Source organism: Trachemys scripta, chromosome 1 (genome assembly GCF_013100865.1).
Source record: "Trachemys scripta elegans isolate TJP31775 chromosome 1, CAS_Tse_1.0, whole genome shotgun sequence".
NCBI lineage: Eukaryota > Metazoa > Chordata > Testudines > Emydidae > Trachemys > Trachemys scripta.
The window spans coordinates 99,094,104-99,121,284 of record NC_048298.1 but is presented as its reverse complement, the minus strand read 5'-3'; the positions used below and the strand labels follow the sequence as shown (position 1 = coordinate 99,121,284).

General features: G+C 40.5%; 1 protein-coding gene across 2 annotated transcripts in view; it reads right to left on the bottom strand.

Annotated features, from left to right (window-relative positions):
• Positions 1 to 867: 867 nt before the first annotated feature.
• GNPTAB (N-acetylglucosamine-1-phosphate transferase subunits alpha and beta) overlaps positions 868 to 27,181 on the bottom strand; it is a 68,816-nt gene continuing 42,502 nt past the window's right edge. For both annotated transcript variants that reach the window (XM_034778848.1, XM_034778856.1), the window contains exons 13-21: positions 25,390 to 26,516; positions 24,140 to 24,339; positions 20,103 to 20,322; positions 18,886 to 18,999; positions 16,831 to 16,916; positions 10,375 to 10,473; positions 7,367 to 7,534; positions 6,677 to 6,767; positions 868 to 5,261 (exon numbers count right to left, since the gene is read on the bottom strand). In XM_034778848.1, the coding sequence (XP_034634739.1) occupies positions 5,184 to 5,261; positions 6,677 to 6,767; positions 7,367 to 7,534; positions 10,375 to 10,473; positions 16,831 to 16,916; positions 18,886 to 18,999; positions 20,103 to 20,322; positions 24,140 to 24,339; positions 25,390 to 26,516 (2,183 nt within the window). In that variant the 3' untranslated portion in view covers positions 868 to 5,183. The remainder of the gene's footprint in view (positions 5,262 to 6,676; positions 6,768 to 7,366; positions 7,535 to 10,374; positions 10,474 to 16,830; positions 16,917 to 18,885; positions 19,000 to 20,102; positions 20,323 to 24,139; positions 24,340 to 25,389; positions 26,517 to 27,181) is intronic.

Below are 27,181 nucleotides of genomic sequence, written 5' to 3'. Positions count from 1 at the left end.
CACACTCATATCCCCTCAAAGCCCAGCTTCTCTGCCCGCCCCCAAATAAGCAGTACTGAACTTTACCTTCTTTACCACACACCTCCACAGTCATCAGCTCTAAACCAATTGGAGCATGACAAAAACAGCATTGGGCAGTAAGTGCGTTCCCTGCCCTAGCACAGAAACCTGGTCTCCCCTCAACCCCCACTGGGCCACACTCACTTCAGTGCTTAGGGGAACTTTCACAATATAGTTTTGTCTCCCATAGCCAGTCACTTCTCCCTCTTCCCACTCCTCCCCCAAAAGGTGAATCCTGGTGCTTTTCCTCCCCCACCTGTGTGCTCCAGGATATTGACTCACTCATAGAACCTGGGTAAAGGGACGGAATAGCCCCCAAATCCAGTCTGATTCACCTACACCAGCTCCTGGTCAATGTGTGTGTCTCCCTATGGGTATCTACATCCAGCCACCCCAACACCCTTTCACTCACCGCAAACTCTTATCTCCAGGCACCTATGCATCCACTTCTTCATTCATACGTATTCGCCCACCTTCCCATGTATCCACATACATTTTACACACAGGGACCAAACCCACCTTCATTATCCTCCACAGTGTGTTTCTGCTTTACATGGATATGAAATATCCCTAGGCATTTTTCACAAAAGCGTCTGACCAATATTTGCCTTCTGCCACTGCTGTACATTGTGCTGGGCAATGGATGTTTGCCACCATCAATCTAAAAGCTGGCTGAACTTCAGAAGTGGTAAATATAATGTATACGATAAATGTAAATTAATAGAAAAGATAGACTCCTTTCCTTGAAGGTCCAGAAAAGACACACCAAGCAAAGATAGAACAAGACAATGCACTAGTAGACACTAATCAACACCCAGAAATGTTTTATTGTACAATGCACCCATGCATAATTGATTTTGTAATAGCTTGAATTAGAAATGAATAAAAATAAGCATGTAAGTAGTTGAAGATCAACCATGTGCAAAAATGGGATTTTAGTTATTCAGACCACTGAAAACTTGGAAATCACAGTAAAACTAACAGGAAGAAGGATGATGCGATTTTTACAAAGGGAACTGTCAAAAACACATTTGTGGAGGTCGCTGCATGTCATGAGTTTCTCTAAGTCCAAAAACGCTGCTCACATTTTTTTTCTTTTACAGATGCATATTCTTTGGAAGATTAAGACCTTGTCTACACCGGGAGTTATTCTGGAATAGCTACTGTAGAGTATTCTGTGCTATAGCTATGCCCATCAAGTTCACAGTATATAAAAGCCTGAAGATTCAGCCCTTTCAGCAATCCATACATTCTTCAAGACAGGTTCACATCCTCTAACAAGCTCTACAATTTACTAAATAATGAGAATTTTCCTGGTTCCAGTGTCTTTTTACTGGTGACATCAAATAAGAGAGTGCTCTTGCACAAATTTAGTTCCTTTTAGGGTAAAGACATTATATTTTAGAAAGCCTGACAGAATCTTCAAGTTAACAGTTCTAAAACAGTGACTATGTTAAATATCTAAAGACTCATGAAAGAAAGAAGAAAATGAGCTGTATTATCTTGTTTCTAGTCAGTGGCATTCTTTGCAAAAAAAATCCATTTTTGGATTAACATTTAGGAAAGAAAGGTATCTATAAAGTGATATTTCTATAGTTTTCAAACTGATTCAAAACTAGCATAATCAATTTAACAATGATTTTACAAAAGGTATTTGAAAATCTACCTGAACCTATTTAATATTTCTTCCTTATTTAATACTTTATTTAACATCTCACTTCCGTAAATGTGGTTTCTAATGGAAACACACAGGACCCAATTTAGGAAGGTAGTTAAACACCTGCCTACCATATGAGCAGTCCCTTTGACTTCAATGTGATTATTCCTGTGCTCAAATATCTTGCTGAATCAGGGCCTTAGAGCCTGATCTAAAGCTCTCTCAAGACAATTCAAAGACTTCCAGTAACTTATTGGGCTTTGAAACAGGCCCTAAAAAAAGGCCCCTTGAGACACTAGGTAATAAAATGTTAAATTTATTAATACTTTGCTAATGGTGAATAAGGAAAAAAGCTGATACTATCAAAACATTTTAAATGTAAACAAAGTTTTTAAAATGTGATTTATTTATAGATAATTTTTCAATTTTACTAATAATTTACCTGCTCTATTCCAAAGGCACTCACAAAGACAGCCTATCTGAATATATTGAAATGGTATCTATCCTAGTTCTGTAAGGACATTTGTGCGGATGCAAGGGTTCACTCACACAGAGCTCCTTGCTGGACGGAGGCCTTAATAGCCTATTGTGCAGTCAATTTTTAGCTTTATGCTAGCAAATGTTATGTTAATGTTCATGGTAAAATTGTTTGACGTCTCATATCTGAAGATTTGTTGCCTCAAGTGACTCCTTGCTGATAAAGTTATGGACAATAGCCAAAAAACCCTGAGCTAGATGATTATGACATGCATTTTACTATTTATGGATCAAATGCTAGAGACAATCTTTTTAGTTACAGGAAAAGTGATCTTCAACAGGTGATATTCACTAATTTTACTACAGAAGAAAGTGATGCAATTAAGAGGATCCAAAGCTTTAAATGTAGCAAGGTTTTGAAAGTCCTTTCTCTCTAGACTTTAATATTGATTCACATGCTAATTTCAGCATAACATTTCCCTTTGATTTTAAGAGCTATTGTATTTGAAACAGGTCACTTCAAAAGTAAATATTTTTAAAATAAGATGACAAGATATGACTTTTGTGGCAAAAATGATATGAGTAAGCTGTCAGCTGCTGGCAGACATTATAGTGGTAGCATATTTCTGATATCCTGATTTATGAAGTGGTGATCATCATATGGCACAGAACAACCATATTGCACAGAAAATTCCAGAAAGAGAAAGTAATTTAAGATTTTATTTCTATCAAATCATGTAGTGAATCTATATGCTTCTTCGTCAGAATATGGTCTTAATAAAGTTTTCATCTCTCCCAATTATTTTATCTAACTACATTACAATTACATAAAAAATTCTAAAAAGTGAGCTAAAAGATAAAATATATTGTCAAGAACTTTTTATTAATCATTTGATTTCTACTCTCTGCTCTTTAACCTCATAGAAGACTGGAAATATTTTACTTCACTAGTTTTGTCCTTTCCAATTTACCAAATATTGGGGTAATATTTTCCTCCTACACCCAATTTTTTTCAGCTCTGCTTGCTTTCCTTCTTTTTGATATCACTATCACAGACATTGACACAGATCTAGAAATAAATGTCAGTTAATTTATGCTCTGTCTGCTGGCTAGCTGGCTATTGGTGCAATAAAACAAAATAATATGAACCTAGTTTTCAAAACTGTTTGCTTAAACTGCACAAATGAACAGGCATTCTGTATATGGAAATTCATGATTTGCACATGTAACTTAGCCAAAAGTTTTGAAAAACTGGCCCTGTAGTTATTTTTCTTTAATAATTTCTTGTACTCAAGTACTTTAAAAAAAATACAATGCAGAATACTAAAACAATTTAAAAGTAGATCAAATTTTGGACTTAATCTACTTGAGAGTGAGTGTCTTTTTGAAATAAAAAGTTTTAAAAATCTAACTTTATTTCATCCTGGCTTTCCTGTAATTTCATTTGTTGAAGTATTCTACCATCCTTGACATTTCTGCCAAAATAGAAGACTTCGACAACTGAAAATAGGGCAGATATAAACTGCTTATTTTATATGCTATATGTTTACTTTAAGGTGTCACAGCATATTAAATATATCTGGGGTCTTCTAGTATGAAATACTAAAAAGAAAAATACAAATGCTTATATTTTAAAATGTTTAAAAATTAGATTCTATTTGGTTTAACAATCTGTGTATGCACTGGATAATGTGAAAACAAATTAGAGTTACCTTTGACTATTTCTAATGACAAGCAAAGTCTACAGAAATAATAGGTGAGAGTAATTTACTAAATTGGATGTATTTTCTTTTCCTCTGGAGCAAAAACAGAATAAACCAAAATAACTTCATTGTTTATCACAAGACTTTAGTTTCTTTTAAAACAAACTGAATATCTTACAGCACACAATGTATTGTATACCTCATATTCCAATTACAAAATAATTAGTGAAGTGATTTTAGAAGATTACTGTTAATTATGATTGCAAGTACTCTGTCAAAAATGTCTGCTTGAAAAGAGTCTCAGTATTGTCTCCCCCTTAAAAATCTTGCTACCCTGACACCTGTCTTAACAAAGTATGACAGGATTGCCTGTGCCTGTCCAAATTTTAAAACATTAATGCTTCATATGAGAATATAATTACCAAATTCAGAAATGAAACATCGCTCTAATACAATGCAACATTAAAACAATATATTACTCATTCATATGGTGAGGCACTTTTGCTTGTATATTTACAATGCTTGTAAAATAACATCCTAGTTACTTTTACTTGACTGTAGCGCTCTCTCTTTGTAATTAGGCCTACAAACAATACCACAGTATTCCTGGCAATTTAATGAATTAGGTGAGAAATAAAATCTTTAAAATAATAGTACCGGTAGTTTGATTCTTGATTATATCATTAGGATATATATCATCCAAATTCCTCATTAGATACCACCAATTTGAGGTTGCATTGTTGGTGTATTTAAACAATGTAAATGTCATTAAATGTAGACTATATCTAATTGGGAAATTAAGCAATTATCCTCTGTTTTACTTCTAAAAATGGAAAAGCAGCATCAACACAAATGTATTGATTAATTCAGCAATCTGCAAAATGCTTTGGAATGCAAGGTCAGGGACATCTTTCTAGTTAATCCTGAACAGTTTAACTTTCCAACATTATACTTAGCTGGCAACGTCCACTGCTTTAAATGCAGCTAGGTTTCAGTAACCCTTTTTATAAAAAGGATAACATATCCGTGAGCTAATTCTTGTAAAGTAAAACCAGTTGAGAACTGCCAATGCACACTCCTAACTTCCGCCGCCCTCCCCTCCCCGTCTCATAACATCAGGAGCTTGCGTGTTACACACAGCGCCATGAAGGCTATAATTTATAGATATTTGACTTTTTTTCTTCATGTCAAACTAGCTAAATGTTACATCATAAAGACACTTCTCCAATAACAATTTTAAATGCTTATTACATCTTGAGGTAGACTGATTTCCAAGCAAAGATCTTCTAAACCTTGATTCGTTCATGACCGACTTCCTTTTGGATCCTCCTCCTCGGAAAAAGTTTTCGTTTAAGTGCAATTAGCTGAAAGATTAAAAAAAAATTAATATTTAGTTCTCCCAAGCATCAAAAGGGAACAGGTCATCAAACTTTCTTCCCACAAACCCCATACAACCTTGACCATTTCATAGCAATCAAGTATAAAAGACTATACCCTCAATTGTTTCACAACACAAGAGGAAGGGAGCAATTACTCAAACTCTCTTCTTTTAGGCTTAGGTGTCGCTATTAGATTTGTCAATGTCTGGGTCCAGAACACTGGAACAATACAGTGAGTGATTATTTCCAAGACTGATAAATATATTAAATCTGAAAGTGCATATTTTAACTAGCTTAATAAAATAACTGGGCACAATTAATTACAAGAGGATTACCACAAATCTGTCTGTTCTTAAATGATAAAATTAAGAGGTTTAGTCCTTGCACTAAATCAATTTATTATACCTTCTAAGCAAAGTTTTTATACAGCAGGAGTTTCCAGTAGCTAAAAAGCTACAAACTGGGAGTGTTGGGGAGAGGCAGCACACACAAGTGCTGTAGGTGACATATTTTATAGGACTAAATAAAAATATAATGGGCAACTTTTCAAGAATCACACTCTCCTCATCAGATCATGGAAAGAATGAACAAGATTAACATAGAACAGATACACAGGAAAAGAAATTGGACAACAGCATGGTTCAATTATTTTTTTCCATCAAATACAAACACTACAATGGAAATAAGGAGTATCAACAGGAAACATAACAGGCAAACATAATTTTCAGTGATAAGTTTGCCCTGATCCTGCAAACAAAAATATGTGATTAGTTCCACTGACTATTTTGGAGTTCAAAGGGACTACCCATGTGCATAAAATAATTCTCATGCCTAAGGGTTTGCAGAACTGGAGACTTTTTCTTTTGGGGCCTAATCCAAAGTCCACTGAAATTAACAGGAGTCTTTCTAATGACTTCTTCAGTGGGCTTTGGATCAGATGCTTTCTGCCCTAAGTTGGATACTGTCTGGACCAGCTGATTAATATTTTTTCAATTTTTCCTAGTGTTATCTTACTTTGCTTTTGACTGATAGCTATATTTACAGGCTAGGATTTTCAAAAGTGACTGGTATTTTGAGGACCCAAACTGACACACCTTAAATGGACCCGATTTTCAAAAGGTCCTCAGCACTCACCCTTTGAAAGTCAGGATCCTTTAAGGAATCACAAGTAAGTCACCTGAAAAATGAGGCACCCCATAATCATGAATCACTTCTGAAAACTTTGGTCATGGTGTCTTCCTTCCTTTATTGTTCCAAAACTTCTTTACTACATGTATTTCATATGCCACGAAACAGTACTTCAGCTATTGCTCAAAACCCCTAAAAAAATTAATTCATTTTATGGAGATGATATTGTATACTACTAAAATTGGGTATTTGGATGAAATTATAACTTTTACCTGTTCAGCAAAAAATGAGATGACCGTAAACACAATCAATGTCACTAAAACACAATGGGTCCAAAATTTGAGCTTGTCTCTGTATGCTCTCCTGTACAAAGATGGAAACAGAGTTTTATATATTAATGTTTGTACCTTTGCACTGACATATCGTAAAGTTCCTAACATTCCATGGAGTAAAAATATTCAGATAAAGAGGAAAAAATATCCACTGTTGTGTAAGATTTACCCCTATATAACTTGGTTTAAAAAGCAAAACGCTTTTTTGTAAAGTACATCATAAGATCTGCACATATTTATCATACCTCTCTTTGGTTCCAGCTAACTGCTTTAGTAGCATGCTGGAACAGCTCTTGGGCCCACTCCACAGTATATAGTTTTAAATGTAAGGCCACTGTGTTTAAACATGGTTTAAACTCAATTGTAGCTAAAACTGGACTTCTAACAACATTTCATCATGCTCTAAACCCAGTGTTTTTCAACACTGGGTTGTCAGAATGTGCTAAAGGGTCACATGTGAGGCCTGTGGAGGGGGACTTGGAGGAGAGCAGCAGTGTGGAAGGCCCTGGGGAGGCAGTTGCAGAGCCTGTCCAGCACTCACCCCTCAGCAGCTGCTCCACACATTGAGTTAGATGCTGATACAACACAATAGCTCACACAGAATGTGGAAGAAGAATCTGTAAAATTTACCATTCCTGAAGCTCATGCATATGAAGGAAGCGGTTCCGATATTCTCTTGGCAGTTCAAACTGAGATGGTATGGGAAACATTGATTCATAAAAATCCCTAAGCACTGCTTTCACTGTCTGAGCATCCTTATGATTGTGATCAATGTTGTCATTTAGGCAAACAAATTTTCTAGAAAAATGAAGAGTCGGTGTTAGCTTTGTTGTTGTACTAAAAGAAATACCCTATTTGCAAACTGTATTTTTGGTGGCTATAGATATACTCAAATACATGTAACAGCACTCCTTATCTTTGCATTATCTGATTCATTTTTTGGGTGTTAGAAGTCAAGGCCTTCCTCATCCACTGAGCACGTAGGGTGGCAAGATGTCCAAATATCTGTTGTACCTGACAACATATTACATTTGCATCTGTCCTGTACCATGTGTCTATGTGCAGCACTGCCCTCTAGTGGAATTAATGGCAGCTGTTTAAGAGTGAGTCATCTCATAGCCCTCTGTTGATTATAAAGATCACAGAGAATAGAAGCCCAAAATTACAACACCAGCAAGACAGTTTCATGGGTCACTAGTAATGCATGTTCTCTCAATATCAAATGATAAACTGAGTTGCACTGTATTAGGTGCTGCAGCACAATACTAACAGTTTAACCATTTATATTGCATTTTTCAGAGGCTCTCATGTGAAGCAATGGAAGGTAATAGTTTTACTGAGGGCAAAATTTGGCCCGAATAACCTTTACTGGTGGTGATGACACATAAGCCAGACAGAACATAACTTGGGTTACAGACCCCAGGCTGAGCTTAAAAGGTTTGGTAGTCAGAAAAAGAAAACCCACACTTTTACTGGTAAACACTGTAGCTCGAAATCTCGTCTCTCTCACCAACAGAAATTGGTCCAATAAAAGATATTACCTCACCCACCTTGTCTCTAGAATGTATATGAAAATCACCAATAAACCAGGATCCCCACAATGCCCCATTGTATAGAGTACAAAGAAAGACGTTGAGATCTAGGTAGTGCGATTTGCTGTAACTGAAGAAGCATATAGGCTGCCTGACAGCTGTGTATCCTTGGCCACTCTGAGGCATTTGGCAGCAAAATGCCCTTTCCTACATATAGGCAAGGTTTTGTGCCCTATTTATATTGCAAGACAAAAAGAGCCTTATGATTTCTTTCTCTGGAGAAAAAGTATCTGGTAACATATGCCTGGTAACTGCTAACCTTTGTTAAGAAACGGGCCCAGTCAGCTGCTGTACAGTGGAACGTGTCCTTTCAAAGAGTGGAGAAAATAATATTTTGCATGTATTTAGCACCTGGCCTTCCAAAAGATCTAAAGATGGTTCACCCGCTACCTACATAAAGCTTCACTATCACCATGCTACTCTCTCTGGGGTGAAGGACACTGTCTACCTAGATCTTTATACTTTGCCCATTACCACAGAATCTGTGCGGCAACCAGGACAACTGGCACACATTGCTCTGCACAACAGTGAGCAGAAGAGATATTTTGTTTTAGTAGAATGAGGCAAATCAAATGGATATTTAATATCCAACAAGAATAGAAAGCACCTCTGTTTTTGAGGTTTTGTCCGACGGACTGTCGGACAGCAAACAATGGAATTTTATTAATTTTCTTCACAAGATGGAAGGACTAGTTCAATTCTTTCAGGATTTGAACCTGCAGGTCCAATAGTTCTGGGCCAAAACTGATGCCTAGACCACAAAGCTCTCCCTTGCTTGGAGCACTTTGTAAAAACCTTTTACATGGATTAATAAATAAGCAAAAAATAATACTTTGAAGTCATCAGATGAAAAGCACTGGATAAGGCTTAACAAAGTTGGGTAAGTATCACATTTTACATATGAGGAAAGCAGGACAGGGAGAAGTTAAGTGAGTTGCCCAAGCTCTGATACTGAATCAGTGGACAAGCTGGGACTACAACTTAATTCTTTTGACTCTGCATGTCCTACTCTAATAAATAATACCAACTGCAAGTTACTCCAGAAGTGTAAGAGCAAAGGGGGAACATTTCTATTTTCTTTCCACTCCTTGCAGAGTTAACTATAATTGAAGGTATTGTCTACACAGCGAGCAGCAGCCCACAACAGGGACACTCAGAATGCGGGCTCACGAGGCTCATGCTATGGTGCTACAAATAGCTGAGTAGAGTAGCTCAGGCTGGAGTTTGGGCTCTGAAGCCCATCTTCCTCTCTAGGCTTCAGAGTCCAAGCTCCAGACAGAGCTCCAACATCTACATAGCTATTTGCAGCGCAATAGCGCAAGCCCGAGTCTGTCAACCAGGGCTCAGAGACTCGCTGCTTCCACAGGTCGTGTAGAAATATCCTGAGGCGGTGGGTAGGTGGGGCAGAACATTTGAGACTATATACACAGTAAATCAGCACACTGATTTGGTAACAAAGGGATCTTTCAAAAAATGTTTAAACAAATGCCTACATACTGTAATATTCAGTGTCTTCAAATGTTTCATATATCATTTAAATATATGTACAAAACAGATCACGAAGTGGCCAATTCTTTAAAGCCTGTGAGGTGATATGTTTGTGATCTGTAGAATCCTATTCAAGATTAAACTCTCAGCAGCAGCTGAAGTTTTCTGCAAATTTCCAATGGTTTTATAAATATAAAAATTTAGCAGTGGTGAATGAAAAAGTCAGATACACAAGTTATTTTACATGACCGCATGAAAGGTCTTCAGAATTTTCATCATGTTTTCCAGAATATTCAACACCTCTAGTTCATTACAAATATGAAAATTATGTAGCAGAAAAAGTATGGTATGAAAATAGTTAATAAGTTGCAGTGCTAGTGACAGAATAATTTTTATTTATGATAAGACTGCAACCTGATGTTTAAAAAGTAATTTTTTACTCGCAATTGCCTTACACCTAATAAATATTAGTAAAAACACTCTATAAAACGAGATGTTTGACGCTGTCTCAAGGGAAAATAAAGCAATCTCAAAACATAGAAAACAATTAATGTGTACCTGGGATTTTTTCTTATATCATCTAGCTGGCCAACTACATGAGAAACGTTGGTGCGGATCATTTTGAAAGCAATTTCTTCTTCTCCCATGATTTCAAACCTTAGTATTATTAAAACAATTTTTAAATTAGCATAATAGCATGAGTCAGGCATTACAAACATGACATTCTACAAATTAAATGTCTTATTGCTGCACTGCTCTACATTTGATTCTCCTTTCCCCCCCCCCCCCCCCCCCCCCCAATAGTAGTTTAACATTTGATTCATATCCCTCTCAATATATTTACTCAAGGAAGCGAACTTACTACAACCGGTGCTCTTACACAGAATCTCTTTTCTTTACATTTAAAAAAAAAATTGTTATTAACCTGTTGGAAAACTAAGACCTGAATTCTCATACTCACATTGGTTAACTAGTGGTCTCAGAGGAAGAATGTTAATGAGACTTCCTGTAAACTATGTAAGCCTCTACTATTTACAAAGTATGCTTTATTATGTTTGCATCACATGTTCTTAAAACCACCAATCTCTCTCCATCCCTCCCCTACCCCTTCACTCCCCACTCTGAAAGTCTGAAGGGAAAAAAAGAAGTATTTTAAATTATAGAGGACTACCTAAAACTCTGATCTTATGACCAATTCCTGCAAAGACTCACACATCTGTTTAACTTGACAAACTGTGATTAGTTCCACTGACTTCAATGAAACTACTCACAGAGTATAAAAGTGCATAAGTCTTTGCAAGATGTGGGCCTTACAATTAAATGCAATAAATTACAAATACATCCGAAGAAGTGGGCTGTAGTCCACAAAAGCTTATGCTCTAATAAATTTGTTAGTCTCTAGGGTGCCACAAGTACTCCTGTTCTTTTTATAATTAATTATATTGTGCCTCATCTTTCCTTGCTTAATTCTCTCCCTATTGTGTTTGTCACCTCATCTGTTGTGCTGTGTCTAAAATTAGACTGTAAGCTCTTTGGAGGCAAAGGCTTATTTATGATCTCTGCAAAGCATCTAGGTCACTTTGAGATGTCATTAAATAAATAAATGGCCAAGTCCCGGACCAAGCAGCATCTGTGACCTAAAGCCTTTAGCAGTTCTACAGTACAGATGAACCTCAGAATTACGAACACCTCGGGAACAGAGGTTGTTCTTAACTCTGAAATGTTCATACCTCTGAACAAAACGTTATGGTTGTTCTTTCAAAAGTTTACAACTGAAAATTGACTTAATACAGCTGTACTATGCTAAGAAAAATGCTGCTTTTAACATCTTAATTTAAATGAAACAAGCACAGAAACAGTTTTCTTACCTTGTCAAATCTTCTTTTTAAACTTTCCCTTTATTTTTTTTATTAGTTTACATTTAACACAATACTGTGCTGTATTTGTTTCTTGTGTGTCTCAGCTGCTGCCTGATTGCATACTTCCAATTCCAAATGAGGTGTGCGGTTGACTGGTTATTTTGTAACTCTTAGGCTATGGCTACACTAGCACTTTACAGCACTGCAACTTTCTCGCTCAGGGGTGTGAAAAAACACACCCCTGAGCGCAGCAAGTTACAGCGCTGTAAAGCACCAGTATAAACAGTGCCCCAGCGCTGTAAGCTAATCCCCACACTCACACTTCAAAGCGCTGCCACGGGAGTGCTCCCTTGGCTGCGCTTTCGAATGTAGCCACGGCCCTAGAGTATGTCTACACTACGAAATTAGGTTGGTTTTATAGAAGTCGATTTTTAGAAACAGATTTTATACAGTCGATTGCGTATGTCCACACTAAGCACATTAAGTCGGCAGAGTGCATCCTCACTACCATGGCTAGCATCGACTTTCAGAGCGGTGCACTGTAGGTAGCTATCCCATAGTTCCCGCAGTCTCCGCTGCCCATTGGAATTCTGAGTTAAGCCCCCAATGCCCGATGGGGCAAAAACTTTGTCGTGGGTGGTTTTGGGTACGTCGTCAGGCCCCCCTCCCTCCGTGAAAGCAACGGCAGACAATTGTTTCACTCCTTTTTTCCTGGGTTACCCGTGCAGACGCCATGCCACAGCAACCATGGAGCCCGCTCAGCTCACCATCACCATACGTCTTTTGGGTGCTGCTGGCAGACGCGGTACTGCATTGCTACACAGCAGCAGCTCCTTGCCTTCGCAGCAGATGGTGTAGTAGGACTGATAGCCGTTGTACATCTCCTGGGTGCTCCTGGCAGACCTCGGTGAGGTCGATCAGGGGTGACTGGACAGACATGGCTACCCTCCTCTTCAAGCACCAAATGGGAGCCAGAGACTCCAGGTCATTCTCTTCTTTAAGTTTCGTCTCATGGAGATTCGGTCCTGCCTGGAATATCATGCGAGCTGGAGGCTTCTGCCTTGTGCTGCTCTCCCAGCCGGCAGCACCACACGGTCGCATCTACCCCAGCCTACCCCTTGCTCCCATGGCTCATGAAGCCTGGACAGTAGTAAGGAGCAGTTCAACTATAGGCTGAGCAAGTGCAGAATGGTGGTAGAATGTGCCTTTGGACATTTAAAAGTGCGCTGGCGCAGTTTGCTGACTAGGTCAGACCTCAGTGCAACCAACATTCCCATTGTTTTTGCTACTCGCTGTGTGCTTCATAATATCTGTGAGAGTAAGGGGGAGACGTTTAGGGAGGGGTGGGAAGTTGAGCAAATTGCCTGGCATCCAATTTTGAGCAGACAGACACCAGGGCAATTAGAAGAACACAGCAAGGCACGCTGCGCATCAGAGAGGTTTTGAAAACCAGTTTTTATGACTGGCCAGGCTTTGGTGTGACAGTTGTGTGTGTTTCTCCTTGATGCAAACCCACCCCCTTTGTTGATTTTAATTCCCTGTAAGCCAACCACCCTCCCCCCTTCGAAATAAAGTAACTATTGTTTTGAAACCATGCATTCTTTCTTAATTAAAAAAAATGAGATAACTGACAAGGTAGCCCGGGTGGGGTGGGGGAAGAGGGAAGGACAAGGCCACATTGCTTATTGTAGCCACACTAAAAATCAAACTGTTTGAATCGACCTAGGGGTCACAGTGGACGAGAAGCTGGATATGAGTCAACAGTGTGCCCTTGTTGCCAAGAAGGCTAACGGCATTTTGGGCTGTATAAGTAGGGGCATTGCCAGCAGATCGAGGAACGTGATCGTTCCCCTTTATTCGACATTGGTGAGGCCTCATCTGGAATACTGTGTCCAGTTTTGGGCCCCACACTACAAGAAGGATGTGGAAAAATTGGAAAGAGTCCAGCGGAGGGCAACAAAAATGATTAGGGGTCTGGAGCACATGACTTATGAGGAGAGGCTGACGGAACTGGGATTGTTTAGTCTCCAGAAGAGAAGAATGAGGGGGGATTTGATAGCAGCCTTCAACTACCTGAAGGGGGGTTCCAAAGAGGATGGAGCTCGGCTGTTCTCAGTGGTGGCAGATGATAGAACAAGGAGCAATGGTCTCAAGTTGCAGTGGGGGAGGTCCAGGTTGGATATCAGGAAAAACTATTTCACTAGGAGGGTGGTGAAACACTGGAATGCGTTACCTAGGGAGGTGGTGGAATCTCCTTCCTTGGAGGTTTTTAAGGCCCGGCTTGACAAAGCCCTGGCTGGGATGATTTAGCTGGGAATTGGTCCTGCTTTGAGCAGGGGGTTGGACTAGATGACCTCTTGAGGTCCCTTCCAACTCTGATATTCTAGGATTCTATGAATGACAGCCTTCTGTTGCTTGGGCCATCCTCTGGAGTGGAGTAGCTGCGTGCCTGGAGCCTCCTCTCCCCGCGCTTTCTTGGGTGTCTGGGTGAGGAGGCTATGGAACATGGGGAGAAGGGGAGGCGGTTATACAGTGGATGCAGCGGGGGTCTGTGCTCTTGTTGGCTTTCCTGCAGCTCCAACCGATGCTTCATCATGTCCGTTTGCTCCCCCAAACAGACTCTTCATCATGTCTATTTGCTCCCCCATTAGCCTCAGCATCGCGTCCTGTCTCCGCTCTTCGCGGTCACTTAATTCTTTCCTGGCCTCTGCCATTGAATGCCTCCATGCATTAAGCTGTGCCCTATCAGTGCAGGAGGACTGCATGAGCTTGGAAAACATTTTCATCGCGAGTGCGTTTTTTTCGACTTCTAATCTGCAATAACCTCAGGAACGGAGATGATAGGGGGAGCATAGAAACATTCCACGCTCTACGATTCTGGGGGGGATTGCATGGTCACCTGTGTTGCTGAGTTCACCATGCTGACCAAACAGGAAATGAAATTCAAAAGTTCCCAGGGCTTTTCCTGTGTATCTGGCTAGTGCATCGGAGTTCAAAGTGCTGTCCAGAGCGGTCACAATGGAGCACTCTGGGATAGCTCCCGGAGGCCAATACTGTCGATTTGCATCCGCACTAACCCAAATTTGACCCAGCAAGGTCGATTTTAGCGCTACTCCCCACACCAGGGAGCAGTACAGAAGTCGATTTTAAGAGCCCTTTAAGTTAACGGAACGGGGTTGGTTGTGTTTAAAATCGACCCAATGTGGCTAAATTCGACCTAACCCCGTAGTGTAGACCAGGGCTTAGATTCTACTGTATTGCTAGATTCTGTAGCCACTTAGGCAATGGGAGGCAAGTTTCAGTGACTTCCCGAACATCTCTCCCACCTTGGAAGAGGAGTCTGATTGTCGAGCCCATCTGGCATATGTGGCATTGGGGAAATGAGATTATGAGTTCCATCCTGGATGAAGGGCCAGCAGAGAGACTAAATAGACTGTACAGCTATTCACTTTCTCTGGCTATTAGATCTGACAGAGCTCTGAGCTCAAGAGCTCAGACAGATTCCCAGCACACACAGGGCAGGACAACAATGACCCCTCCCTAAACCAACAGAAGAATCCCATTATCAATTCTCAACGCACCTATTTCCTTGCAGGAAACGCACAAGGCAGCTAGGGCTGCAGTAGCTTTCCTTTCCACAGCTAGAGGAGGAAAGATGAGACTGGGATCCCCTCTCAAGCAGATTAACATCTACCATAGGCAAACTAGAGGAAGATCCCTTCTGCACCCTTTTATGCTCTGCCAACAGTCCTTAGTATCAGTCTGTGCTGCATGCAGTCAATTTACATAGCCACCTGGAGCTATTGTACTCCTTATAGTTACCTAAACTAGGGTCAGCATTTGGCCCAAGGAAAGGAATTGAGGCAAAATAATAGTGATCATTCTCTGAAATACGGGCAGTATGAAAAATGTTTAGGCTACCAAACAGTGTATTATCATTATCACCGAAATTAAAAAAATAATATATCCTTTTTGGTGGTGAAACAAAAAACATAAGTAGTTACCTTAGCAGCGCACTAATAATTCCTAAAAGCCTACTGCCGCAAGAACTGAAATCTAAAAAGCAATCAACATTTGAAGATTGAAGCCTTAGCCACCAGGAAAAGAGTTGAATGCTGTAACAGAACAGGAGCAGCGCCAGGGTTTTTGCAGCCCTAGGTGGCAGCGCTCCTTCTCTGAGCATTCGGCGGTGGGGGTCCTTCTGCTCCGCTTCTTCGGGGCACTTCGATGGAGGGTTCCGGAGCAAGTGAAGGACCCGCCACCAAATTTCCGCCGAAGACCCGGAGTGGAAGGACCCCCCACTGCCGAATTTCCACCAAGAGCAGCAAAATGCCGCCCCCCAAATCCTGCTGCCCTAGGCAACCGCCTAGTAGGGTGACCAGATGTCCCGATTTTATAGGGACAGTCCTGATTTTGGGGTCTTCTTCTTATATAGTCTCCTATTACCCCTCTGCCCCCGTCCTGATTTTTCCCACTTGCTGTCTGGTCACCCTACCGCCTAGGGTCGCCTAGTGGAAGCGCCGGCCCTGTAACAGAAATATCCAGGAAAAATTCTCAGAGATTCTCAGATGCTTTCCTGGAAGTATCTGAATGATATTAAATGCATGGGACTCCCCCTCTGCCTACTTCCTTCCCTCCTCTTCTTTTTCCCCCTCTTCTGAAGTTTGCTTCTGTACTTTATCTTATTCTAATAATTTTTCTTCTTCAATTTCTCTGTACATAAAATAAGGATAAGGCCGAATAAGATTTAAAACTAATTGGATTTTTATAAACAAATTTTATCTGTTTGTAAACTGTGTAATAAAAATATAAATTAGTTATTTTAAACATTCATGTTACATATAATTAAATGTCTCCAGTATAGTGAAGGTTAGGTAGCAAATGGTAACACATTATTAGAAGTTTATATATAATTTGTTATGTATAAAAGTAAATAAATTAAATTTAATAAAAAATTAACAGAAAAAAATAAGTAGTTATTAATTCTGTTTTTTCACCAGTCTATTTCTGTTCAAGTACCACTAATAGGAAGCTTTGGATTAAATTTATTTTAATACGTACATGCAGTCTATGATCAATTATGCATTTTCACCTCTCATCTTATTACTATGTGTTTACAAATATTATACAAACAAATAAAAGTAGTATAACATACCTATATTTGTTTTTGTCTTTGTATGCCTTACGAATTCTGTCAGTCACAGGTTTACAATTAGTTACTAGATTTTTAGTCACTGGAGGCTGTAAGAAAATACAACTGGGGTAAACAACATCCTTGAATAACTGCTCTATAACCTATAATTTTAAAAGTCTCCCGGAAAGAAATGCATTATAAAAAGAACAGAGATCTACAGTCTCCATAGAACGATACAAAACTTTGCTCCTAGGATGAAAAACAATAAAATAGTATTTATTGCTATGTATTGTGAGAAACAATCAATTTGGTTAGAAAAAGAAGGGATGTTGATGCATTCTAATATTAGTATTTGTTATACTTTCTATTTAGCTTCTGCATTCCATCCTTAATACAATATTCAGTAGTTGAAGCAGGTTGGACAGCTGACTTTGGCATTCCTGATGCAAGCCAGTCAATGCCAACAAGTAAAACTGGTCAGGCAAGTGCTAAAGAACAGCTGATGGGTATTAACCGTATTATTCCTCGTCTGAACTATGTGGAAACAACAATTCTGGGAACCAAATCTCTATTCCCAAGGGAAGTTTTCTACAGCGCTACACTCATTCCTACAAATTTAGCCCTTGCAACCCAGAAAAGTAAAAATAAATTCTACCTCTGTGCTAAAAACAAACACTGTTATGTCACTATTTGAAGTGGACTTTAAAATGATAATGTTAGTACTCATGATTAGTGCTTAGATTAGTGACAGTTTATTAGCACTCCACAGAGATTAAAATAATTTAAAATTGTTCCTAACTATTTAGACTTACTTTTAACTCTATCCCAAGTAAAGTTTATTGCCTCTCCTCAAAGTTTCACTTTACTGACAAACCTACAGACTGAACCATTGTATAATTTTGCAAACTGCACTCAGATGATCACAAAGGTGTGGATACCACAAAAGACAGTGAGGTAATCTGGACTGCAATGTGTTGAATATCTGGAGCATTCCCAAATATACATTTACATTTCATCAGACGAGGCTGATGAGTATCCCGAGTCTCACTGAAGAAACAACTGCCAAGAACCAGCTCCTTTAGGGCAGCCTGGTCCCCTTGGTACACAAGTTCATATATTTTAAAGGACTGTAATTGGAAGTACATTACTTTGTGCTCCATGATTTGCTCTGCCTACCAACTTCATTTCTGAGTACAATGTACTGCAAAGTACTGGTTTGAACCTATAAAGCCTTAAGGCTCCACTTTAGCAAAGCACTAGAGCAAATTTTTCAAAAGCAACCAAATGACTTCATAGCCTAATGGCATATCTACACTACAAAACTTCTGCCAGCATAGTTATGTCAGTCAAGAGTGTGAACAGGTGTGACCATTGTCCTACATAGCTGTGCCAAAAAAAGCCTCTAGTATAGACCAGCTTATATGGGCAAACTGCAATTTTACTGGTATACCTCATTTAACTCAGGGGGTATGGAATAAATTATACCAGCAAAAGATGAGTTCAAACTAGGAGCGCTTTGCCATTATAATACACTAGTACACCTAACCAGGAAAGCACTCCTAGGGTAGACATGGCCCAAGTCCCATTTTTAAAAGTGATTTAGGCACTGGAAGCCTACACTACATTAAAAGTCAATTGGAGTTACTCAAAGATATCAGAATTATGAGGAAGGCATCTCAAGACTAGGTACACAGAGCTGATCTCTTCACTGAATAGGAAACATTCCAGATCAAGACTTGCTTAGTGCCATCAAAACCCTCAGATAAATGAGGACAGTGCATATTGCCTCTCTGGTTCAACATGCTGAATTACATTTCTCGTTTTGAAAAAAGAACCTTATAAATCTCACGTATATGAAAATTTGAATTCTTTACTTTTGTGGAGAATATTTCTTGACCTTAACAACTAGAAGTGTGATTTATAACAGTTTTATACCTAAAAAGATTGAAATCTGCATACGTGCTATATTTTTTGTGAATTATTCTTAAAATTGTGCAGGGAAAACAACAAATTCAGTAGATACAAACTCAGGAAATGAGACAAAATGTACATCTTTTAGGCTAAATATTTTCTTACCAGATTGGGATCATAATAAGCTTCCTGAGTTGGAGGAATGACATTAATCTGAGTGATGTTGGCAGGGAGTGCTTTAGAGCAATTTATCAGCATTTGCTCCAAACTTGTCAAATCCTGTCAGAAGAAGAAAAGAAACACATCCATTACATATTTTCTCACTAACATAGTTCTATAATTATACTATATTCAGAATGTCTAAAAGTACCTTTAAAATATTAGCTACAAAATGTATTGGACTATTTTTGCACAAAATCAAATACCATATAGGCTATTATTCAGCAAGGTATTAAGTACGAGTAGTCCCATTGAAGTCAATGGAGCTGCTCACCTATGTAAGGTTAGGCGTATGCTTAAATACTTGGCTGAATCAGGGCCACAGAGGCACAACCAAAGCAAAGGAATTGCCGTATCCATTTGAACATCAATAAAATTGCACTATTGATGATTTCATGTAAATTTCAAAATTTGAAATGACTTATCAAGTTATTTAACAATGGGGAGGAGAGGAGGGAAGAATTTAAGAGAGAGGAAAAATGGTCTTCTCGTTAAAGCACTGGCCTGGAACACAGGAGATCTGGCTTTAGCTCTAACACTGTCACTGACTTCCTGCATGATCTTTGGGGCAAGTCACTTACCTACTTTGTGCCTCAGCTTCCTATCTGTAAAGTGGAGATAATACACATTGTCTGTTTGTGTCTTTAGAATTCAAGCCCTTCAGAGCAAGACCGTTTTTTTTTGTTTGTACAGTGGCCAGCACAATGGAGCCTTAGGGTGGTATCGTATTATAAATATATACTATTACACTACTTCCTTTCTCTCACCACTCCACCTGCCTTGTCTATTTAGCTGTAAGTTCTTCAGGGCAGGGACTCGCTCTTACAATGCATATGCACTGAGCCTAGGACAATGGGCCACAATCCTGGTTAGGATCTTTAGGCACTACTATAATATACACAAATACTAAATCATTTAACATTTTATTTTATATTATGTCCAAACCAAATGCCTTACTGAACTCAGCAGAAAACAGATTGCTTTTCTACTACAGTTAAAACATTAGTAAGAGTTTGCCTGAATGTTACACACACAAAAAAGCAGCACATATTAAACTTCCATTGAATGCCTTATGTTGCAGTGTTTGTTTTCTCTTGTGATAATGATCATATTGAATTTTACAGCTAAAGTAACAACAAAAATGGTTTCTGAAGAAAATGTACCTGTAAACTTAAGGGCAGTTCATGTATTCTTGTAGCCAATGTGCGAATCTCTCTGTCAGACAAAATACCTGACTGATCTGTATCAACTTCATCAAAAACCTGGGAAATATTCAGTGGCTGAACTGCACTCATGAGGTAATAGAAATATGAAAAAGCAAACTGCATATCTTCCGAGTGTCTCACTTTGTGAAATGAGGTCTTGTCAAATTCCTCAGGAAACCTGTCCAGATACAATACAAATCAATTCATTACTTTGCCACCTTAAAGTGAAACATTCCTTAAGCCTTGGCTACACTTGCAGATGTACAGCGCTGTGAGTTAAACCTGACTTCGTGCAGCTGAGTAGGGAAAGCGCTGCAGTCTGTCCACACTGACAGCTGCCCAGCGCACTGTCGTGGCCACATTTGCGGCAATTGCAGCGCTATTGGGAGTGGTGCATTATGGGCAGCTATCCCACAGAGCACCTTTTCCCATTCTGGTGCCGTGGGTTGTGGGAAGGGGGCGTGGGTGCGGGGGATTCTGGGTTCTGTCCCAATGCCCCGTGATGCATTGCTTCGCATCCCAGAAATCCCTTTGTTTCCATCCACCTTTGGCGCCATCTTTCAACGGTTTCTGTGCAGCGTGATCTGTCTGCGGGAAATGGAGTCCGAACTGCTGAGGCGTATGCTGACGAGTCTCGCCAGCACGTCACGTTTGGCTGTCGAACTATTCCTTAAGATCCAAAGTGACAGTGAGAGTGAGGGTGAGGAGTCCGACGATGCTATCGAGCCACGTAACACGTATGACACGAAATTGCTTGTGGCATTCACGGACATGCTCAGCACCGTGGAACGCCGCTTTTGGGCTCGGGAAACAAGCACCGAGTGGTGGGATCACATCATCATGGAAGTCTGCAGTGGCTGCAGAACTTTCGGATGAGAAAAGCCATTTTCATGGGACTGTGTGAGGAGCTTGCCCCTACCCTGCAGCGCAAGGACACGAGATTGAGAGCTGCCCTGCCAGTGGAGAAGCGGGTGGCTATTGCAATCTGGAAGCTGGCAACTCCAGACAGCTACCGGTCGGTCGCAAACCAGTTTGGAGTGGGAAAGTCGACCGTTGGAATAGTGTTGATGGAAGTTTGCAAGGCCATTAATCGCATCCTACTCAGAAGAACCGTGACTCTGGGTAACGTGCAGGAAATAGTGGATGGCTTTGCACAAATGGGGTTCCCTAACTGTGGAGGGGCGATAGATGGGACGCACATTCCTATTCTGGCACCACCCCACCTAGGATCCAAGTATGTTAATCGGAAGGGGTATTACTCTATGGTTCTCCAGGCGGTTGTGGATCACCGTGGGCGTTTCATTGACATTAACACAGGCTGGCCCGGAAAGGTGCATGACGCATGCATCTTTCGGAACACTTGGCTGTTCAGGAAGATGCAGGCTGGGACTTTTTCCCAGAGCGGAAGATCACAGGAGGGGAAGTTGAAATGGCCATTGTGATCCTTGGAGATCCTGCGTACCCGTTAATGCCCTGGCTCATGAAACCCTACACAGGGAGCCTTGACAGCAGCAAGGAATGGTTCAACTACAGGCTGAGCCGGTGCCGAATGACTGTGGAGTGTGCCTTTGGCCATTTAAAAGGCCGCTGGCGATCTCTGTATGGGAAGCTGGACTTGGCCGAAAACAGCATCCCCGCGGTTATATCCGTGTGCTGTGCCCTCCATAATATTTGTGAAGGGAAGGGTGAAAGCTTCACTCAGGCATGGACCTCCGAGGTTCAACACCTGGAGGCTGAATTTGCACAGCCAGAGAGCAGGGCTATTACAGAGGCCCAGCGTGGGGCTGCAAGGATTAGGGATGCCTTGAGGGAGCAATTTGAGGCTGAAAACCAGCAGTGATATCTGGTGCCCTGCACGGGAGTGAAGTGCAGTAGTTCCAATCTTTAGGAATCAGTGTTTGCTAAGCAGCAAAGAATCCATTTATTGAAAAGAAAAAAAATGTATTTATTGAAAAGAAACAAGGGGGTGGAGTGGGGAATGGTACAATCACAAATTCGCGTATGTCCTGTCTGGTGTGCTGTGCAGTGAGTGCTGCACTTCAGGACAGCTATACTGCATGGTGATGGGGGTTGAGTGCAGAGGGTAAGGGTCATGGTTTTCAGGGCTGAGTGGTGAAGATACTGGTGTTGGAGGCAGTGGGTGGCATGAAAAACACGGAAGTTGAGGAAAGTGGGTTGGAGGTGACAGTGGGGCACAACGGAAAGGGTTTTGGGACAAGGGGTGTAGGGGGGCGAGGCGTTTGTGGTAGTGCTCCTCTTTCTGCATGGCTACCAGCTCCTGGATAGCGTCTGCTTGGCGCTCCAGGATGCTTATGAGCCTATCAGTGCTTTGCTGCCAGTGCGCGATGCTTTGCTGCCGGTGCGCTGCATTTTCCTGGCAGATACTGCTTTTTCTCTCCCTCCAGTCCTGTGCTTTCTCATTCCCTTTAATAGATTGCTGCATCACTTCTTGCAGCATGTCTTCTTTGCTTTTTTGCGGTCTCTTCCTGAGTCTTTGCAGTCTCTGAGCAGGCGATAAGAGGGACGGCTGAGGTCTCAAGGTTGATGCAGCTGTATAGGCAAAACGCAACATTTAACAGAGGCAGCATTGTTTATACCAGCCAGAGTAATGATTCCCCCCGCACTTAGGGAGTAGAAAACACACAGGGTCTACACAATAGCATAATTTTCCAGCTTTGCACACATTCTGGATGAGACATTCGAGGAGATTACCAAGGCCGATTACCGCGATGTGATAAACCACATCAATGCACTATTCCGCATCTAGGCATGCATGCCTAACCCTCCTCTCCCAAAGAGCCCGCACCAAAAAAATTCCTTCCCGAAAAAAAAAACCGATTACCGGGAACGTGCTCATCTGTTTGTCCTCCACCAAGTACCGGCCGCTGCGACTGGATACCTTCCTCCTGGCTCGAGAAGAGCTCCTGGCTGCATGGCTCCAGGGTGTCTCCATCTGGCCCACCACCATCACTCCCGTTTTCCTCCTCCTCCTCTCCCCCCCACACCGGCTCTGAAGTGTCCATGGTGGTGCTCAGAGTGGAGGTGGGGTTAACCCCAAGTATCGCATCCAGCTCTTTGTAGAATCGGCAGGTCGCGGGGGGAGCACCCGAGCGGCCATTTGCGTCGCGGGCTTTGCAGTAGGCACTCCGCAGCTCCTTCACTTTAATCCTGCACTGCAGGGCGTCCCGGTCATGGCCCCTTTCCATCATGTCCTTTGATACCTTCCCGAAGGTATTGTAATTCCTACAGCTGGAGCGCAGCTGGGACTGTACAGCCTCCTCCCCCCAAACACTGATGAGGTCCAGCAACTCGCCATTGCTCCATGCTTGGGCTCGCTTGGCGCGTGGAGGCATGGTCACCTGGAAAGATTCGCTGATAGCACTCCACACCACGCCGGGCTGAGCAAACAGGAAGGGGATTTTTAAAATCCCCGGGGAATGTAAAGGGTCGGTCACATGGTTGGTTACCTGAGGCCAGGGCAGTAGAGTTTGAACTGATGACCAGAATGGCTAGAACAGGCATTGTGGGATACTGCCGAATAATTCTGGAGACCATTCACAGCGCATTGGGTGGCCACACTGGCGCAGCAGCGCTGCACTCGCTATTCCTCTCGGAGAGGTGGAGTACATGCAGCGCTGCAACCACGGAGATACAGCGCTGCAAATGCCTTGCCAGTGTGGACGGGGAGTGAGTTACAGCGCTGGGGGAGCCTTTACAGCGCTGTAACTCGCAAGTGTAGCCAAGGCCTTACTGAAGAAAAGTACCTCATCTGAAGTTCAAAAAGTTCTCCAAAGACTACTTATTTTAACACTGTTGTCCTAGTGAGGGAAAAATTCTCTCTCCCCCCTCTCAAAGTACAAGTTTAACGAAGACAGACATCAACCCATAGGCAGTCAATCATCAACGCATAGCTATAAATTCAAGGAAGCAGACACAGAAGATAGAATTACAACAGCTCTGGAGTTTCACCTTATTTCAAACAAAGGCATACTCACATATCTTGTAGTTCTTGCATAACAATGCGGTCAATCATGTGAGGCATATGAGCAGGGACTTTCCGAGACGTAAATCCAAATTTGCTGTTTAGAAGTTTATTTACATATCGGAGGGAATCAGCAAATGTATCTTTCAACTGCCTGCCAATTCGTTTACCATCAGTAAAGTAGGACATCTGCTTAATTAATGCCTCTTCTTCCTAACAAAATGATAGGCATACCCCAGGGTTACAGTATTAGAGATCCTAACACACATGCATGTTGATAATTCCAATGAAGTACTAAGCTCTTTTCAATATTTGTAAAACTGTAAACTGTGTCAAATGTTCTTGCTCAAACAGCTGAGTTCTCATTTTTTAAAGTGACAGTTTAGGCCTGAAATGTGACCTTCCTTAAAACCGACAGAAAATGGCACATGGAACCTCATTTAATTTGTTAAATTTTAATAGAAAAGCTACTATTTGTTATAGGACATGTATGTAATCTTGCATTCCCTTTGATGGCTATGCATCTACAATTAACAAAATCAGGTCTCTGGAGTATGAAGGTTCCTCCTACATAGAATCCAATCAAAGATTAAGTTTAAAGAGTTAAAATATCTTACATTTTAAATGGAGCACCTCTACTACTTGAAAGCAATTAGGAGCAACCTCTGCCAGTTGACTCTGTGTGGTCCACCTTCTTCCATTCCAGAGATTCCCAGAACAAATTTTTTGGGCTAGGCATCTGGGAAAGGATTGCCTCCTGTATTCTCTTGATCTGTTCCTATAAGTTTTTGTTGGCATAATAAAATAGACACTTAACTTACCTTTTAGACCCAAAAATATAGATGGAATTTTTTAAAGATTGGGTTTATATGAAAAATAAAATTTTGTATGTATATACAAATTTGCATGAGAACTAGTTTAAACTTTCCCTTGCAGTGCTGTAAACCTGAACAGTTGCATTGTGCCAGTGCATGAAAACTAGACCGCAAAACTGACTAAAAAACAACTACAGGAGAAAAAGTGAACTTGGACAGTTCTTTCCATGGAGAAGCATAGAAAGTAAATGAACAGTGAAAATAATTAAAAGTAAAACAGATTTTAAAAAAATCTCTCTGGTTTTAATAATTTCAGAGTTTGTCACATAAGCAAAGAATGTTTCACTATGATTTTCACCTTAACCGTGTTCCATTAAATCATGCATAAAGCAAAGATGACAAATTTTCTGAAGTGATATATTCTGTGTTATGCAGTTAGGATACTCACATCAAGAAGATCTTGGAAATACTTATTTTTTTCCCATGGCAAAAAGCCTTGATCACTTCCAGTGTAATATTGCAGTTTCCTTCCTGGCAACACTTTGCTGCCTGCTGTAACTATGTTGGCATGCCGGTTATTTATTTCCATTTCCCCCTTTTTCTCTTCCTCAGTCCCCACATTTCCAACATCTTTCGACTTATGGGTTTCTTTTGGTATGAGTGCATTCAGTATTTTCTCTCGAGATCCATTTTTATTTCCGATGTTCTGGATTACAGGCATGGATTCAGAAATTGATTTTAGAGGAAACTGACTGTTCACCTTCATTGCCACAACAGTACTCTTTATAGCTACTGACTTTGAAGGAACTGCTTCATGTTTTTTTGTTGCAGCTTCTATTTTGCCACCAATTAAATCTTTATAAGGCTTGTGCCAACTGGTAAGGTTCTTTTGTTCTTTTACATCATCATAGATATCTTTCCTTTCCATGCCTGGCATCATCTTAGTTTTTGTCATTGTAGATAACATTTGGAAAGAGCTCAGAAGAGCAGCCTTTGATAGATTATAGCCTTTATGAGTGATATCACCATTTTCTAGCTTTAAATCCAGGTTCCAAAGAGCGAGCTGAACATCTTCAGGGAGGAAAGACACATTTACTGGTGGCATTACCACATCTTCAAGAAAACTCTCCTGTGTGTTATTTGGACGTTTCCTGATTCTTGGAAAACGTTCTTCTTCAGGAATATCCTCAAATATCATTTCAGCTTCTGATACTGAAGGTGTAATTTTAATGAAAATGTCTGATTTCTGGGTGGAAGTTGTGTTCAATTTCAGTTCCTCTCTGGTATCAACCTCAACAGCTATCTGCATTTTAAACTCTTCATCATTTTTATCTTGAAATGTAAGATTAAAATAGATCACAGTTGCATTCATTCCACTATGCATTACCAGGTGGATAGTCTTCCACTTGTTGGCAACAGAAGCATGACGTATAATTGGATTATCGCTATAGGCACCCTCAATTCCCTTCTTGGCTATTTCAGCAAAGCTGAAATAGGGCAGGTATTCACCTTTTGGAATAATATAATGGGTTTGATTCTGCTGGAGAGTCACCTTGTACAACTCGTCAAAGTGATCTGGAAAAACAAAATTAATAATTTATCACCCTGTCACTTTTCTTCAATCCCCTGTTTTAAGCAATAATCAGAATATCAGAAGAGTGAGCTGAAAAATGATAACTACAGTAACTGCCAATTTTTCGCATTCATTTATCCTAATAATGGATCATCATCTTATAACATATTAAGATTTATAAACTTGCAATTCATTCCAGTGGCGACTCTAAAGCTGTGATCATCAGACTTTCAATTTCCACCTTCAGCATTTTTGTGGCCCATTACCACTTTCCCTCTTATTTTAAACTACATAACGGATATCCTCAAATTTTGCTTTCACCACATTCTAATGGAGTTTCATGTTTGTTTAGATGGACTATACTACTTTATCATATCTTGACTAGAAAACTCAAAAATCAACATGGCCAAAATGAACTTCTTCCTTCCTCCCTAATCATCTCCATCACTGCTGACAAGTTTGTCATCCTCCTAGTACGCTATGTTGGTGTCTTACTGTACTCTCTCACTTTCTCCACGCCCCACATTCAAGCTCTCATCAACCTCTGATGCTTTTGTCCTTTCTGCTCTATTCCTACAACAAAAACCTTTTCGGCTTCTCTGCATCTCAGCTCAGCCCCTCCCACCTACATAAAAAGCTGCTAACATCTTCCACTTAACTTTGAGAA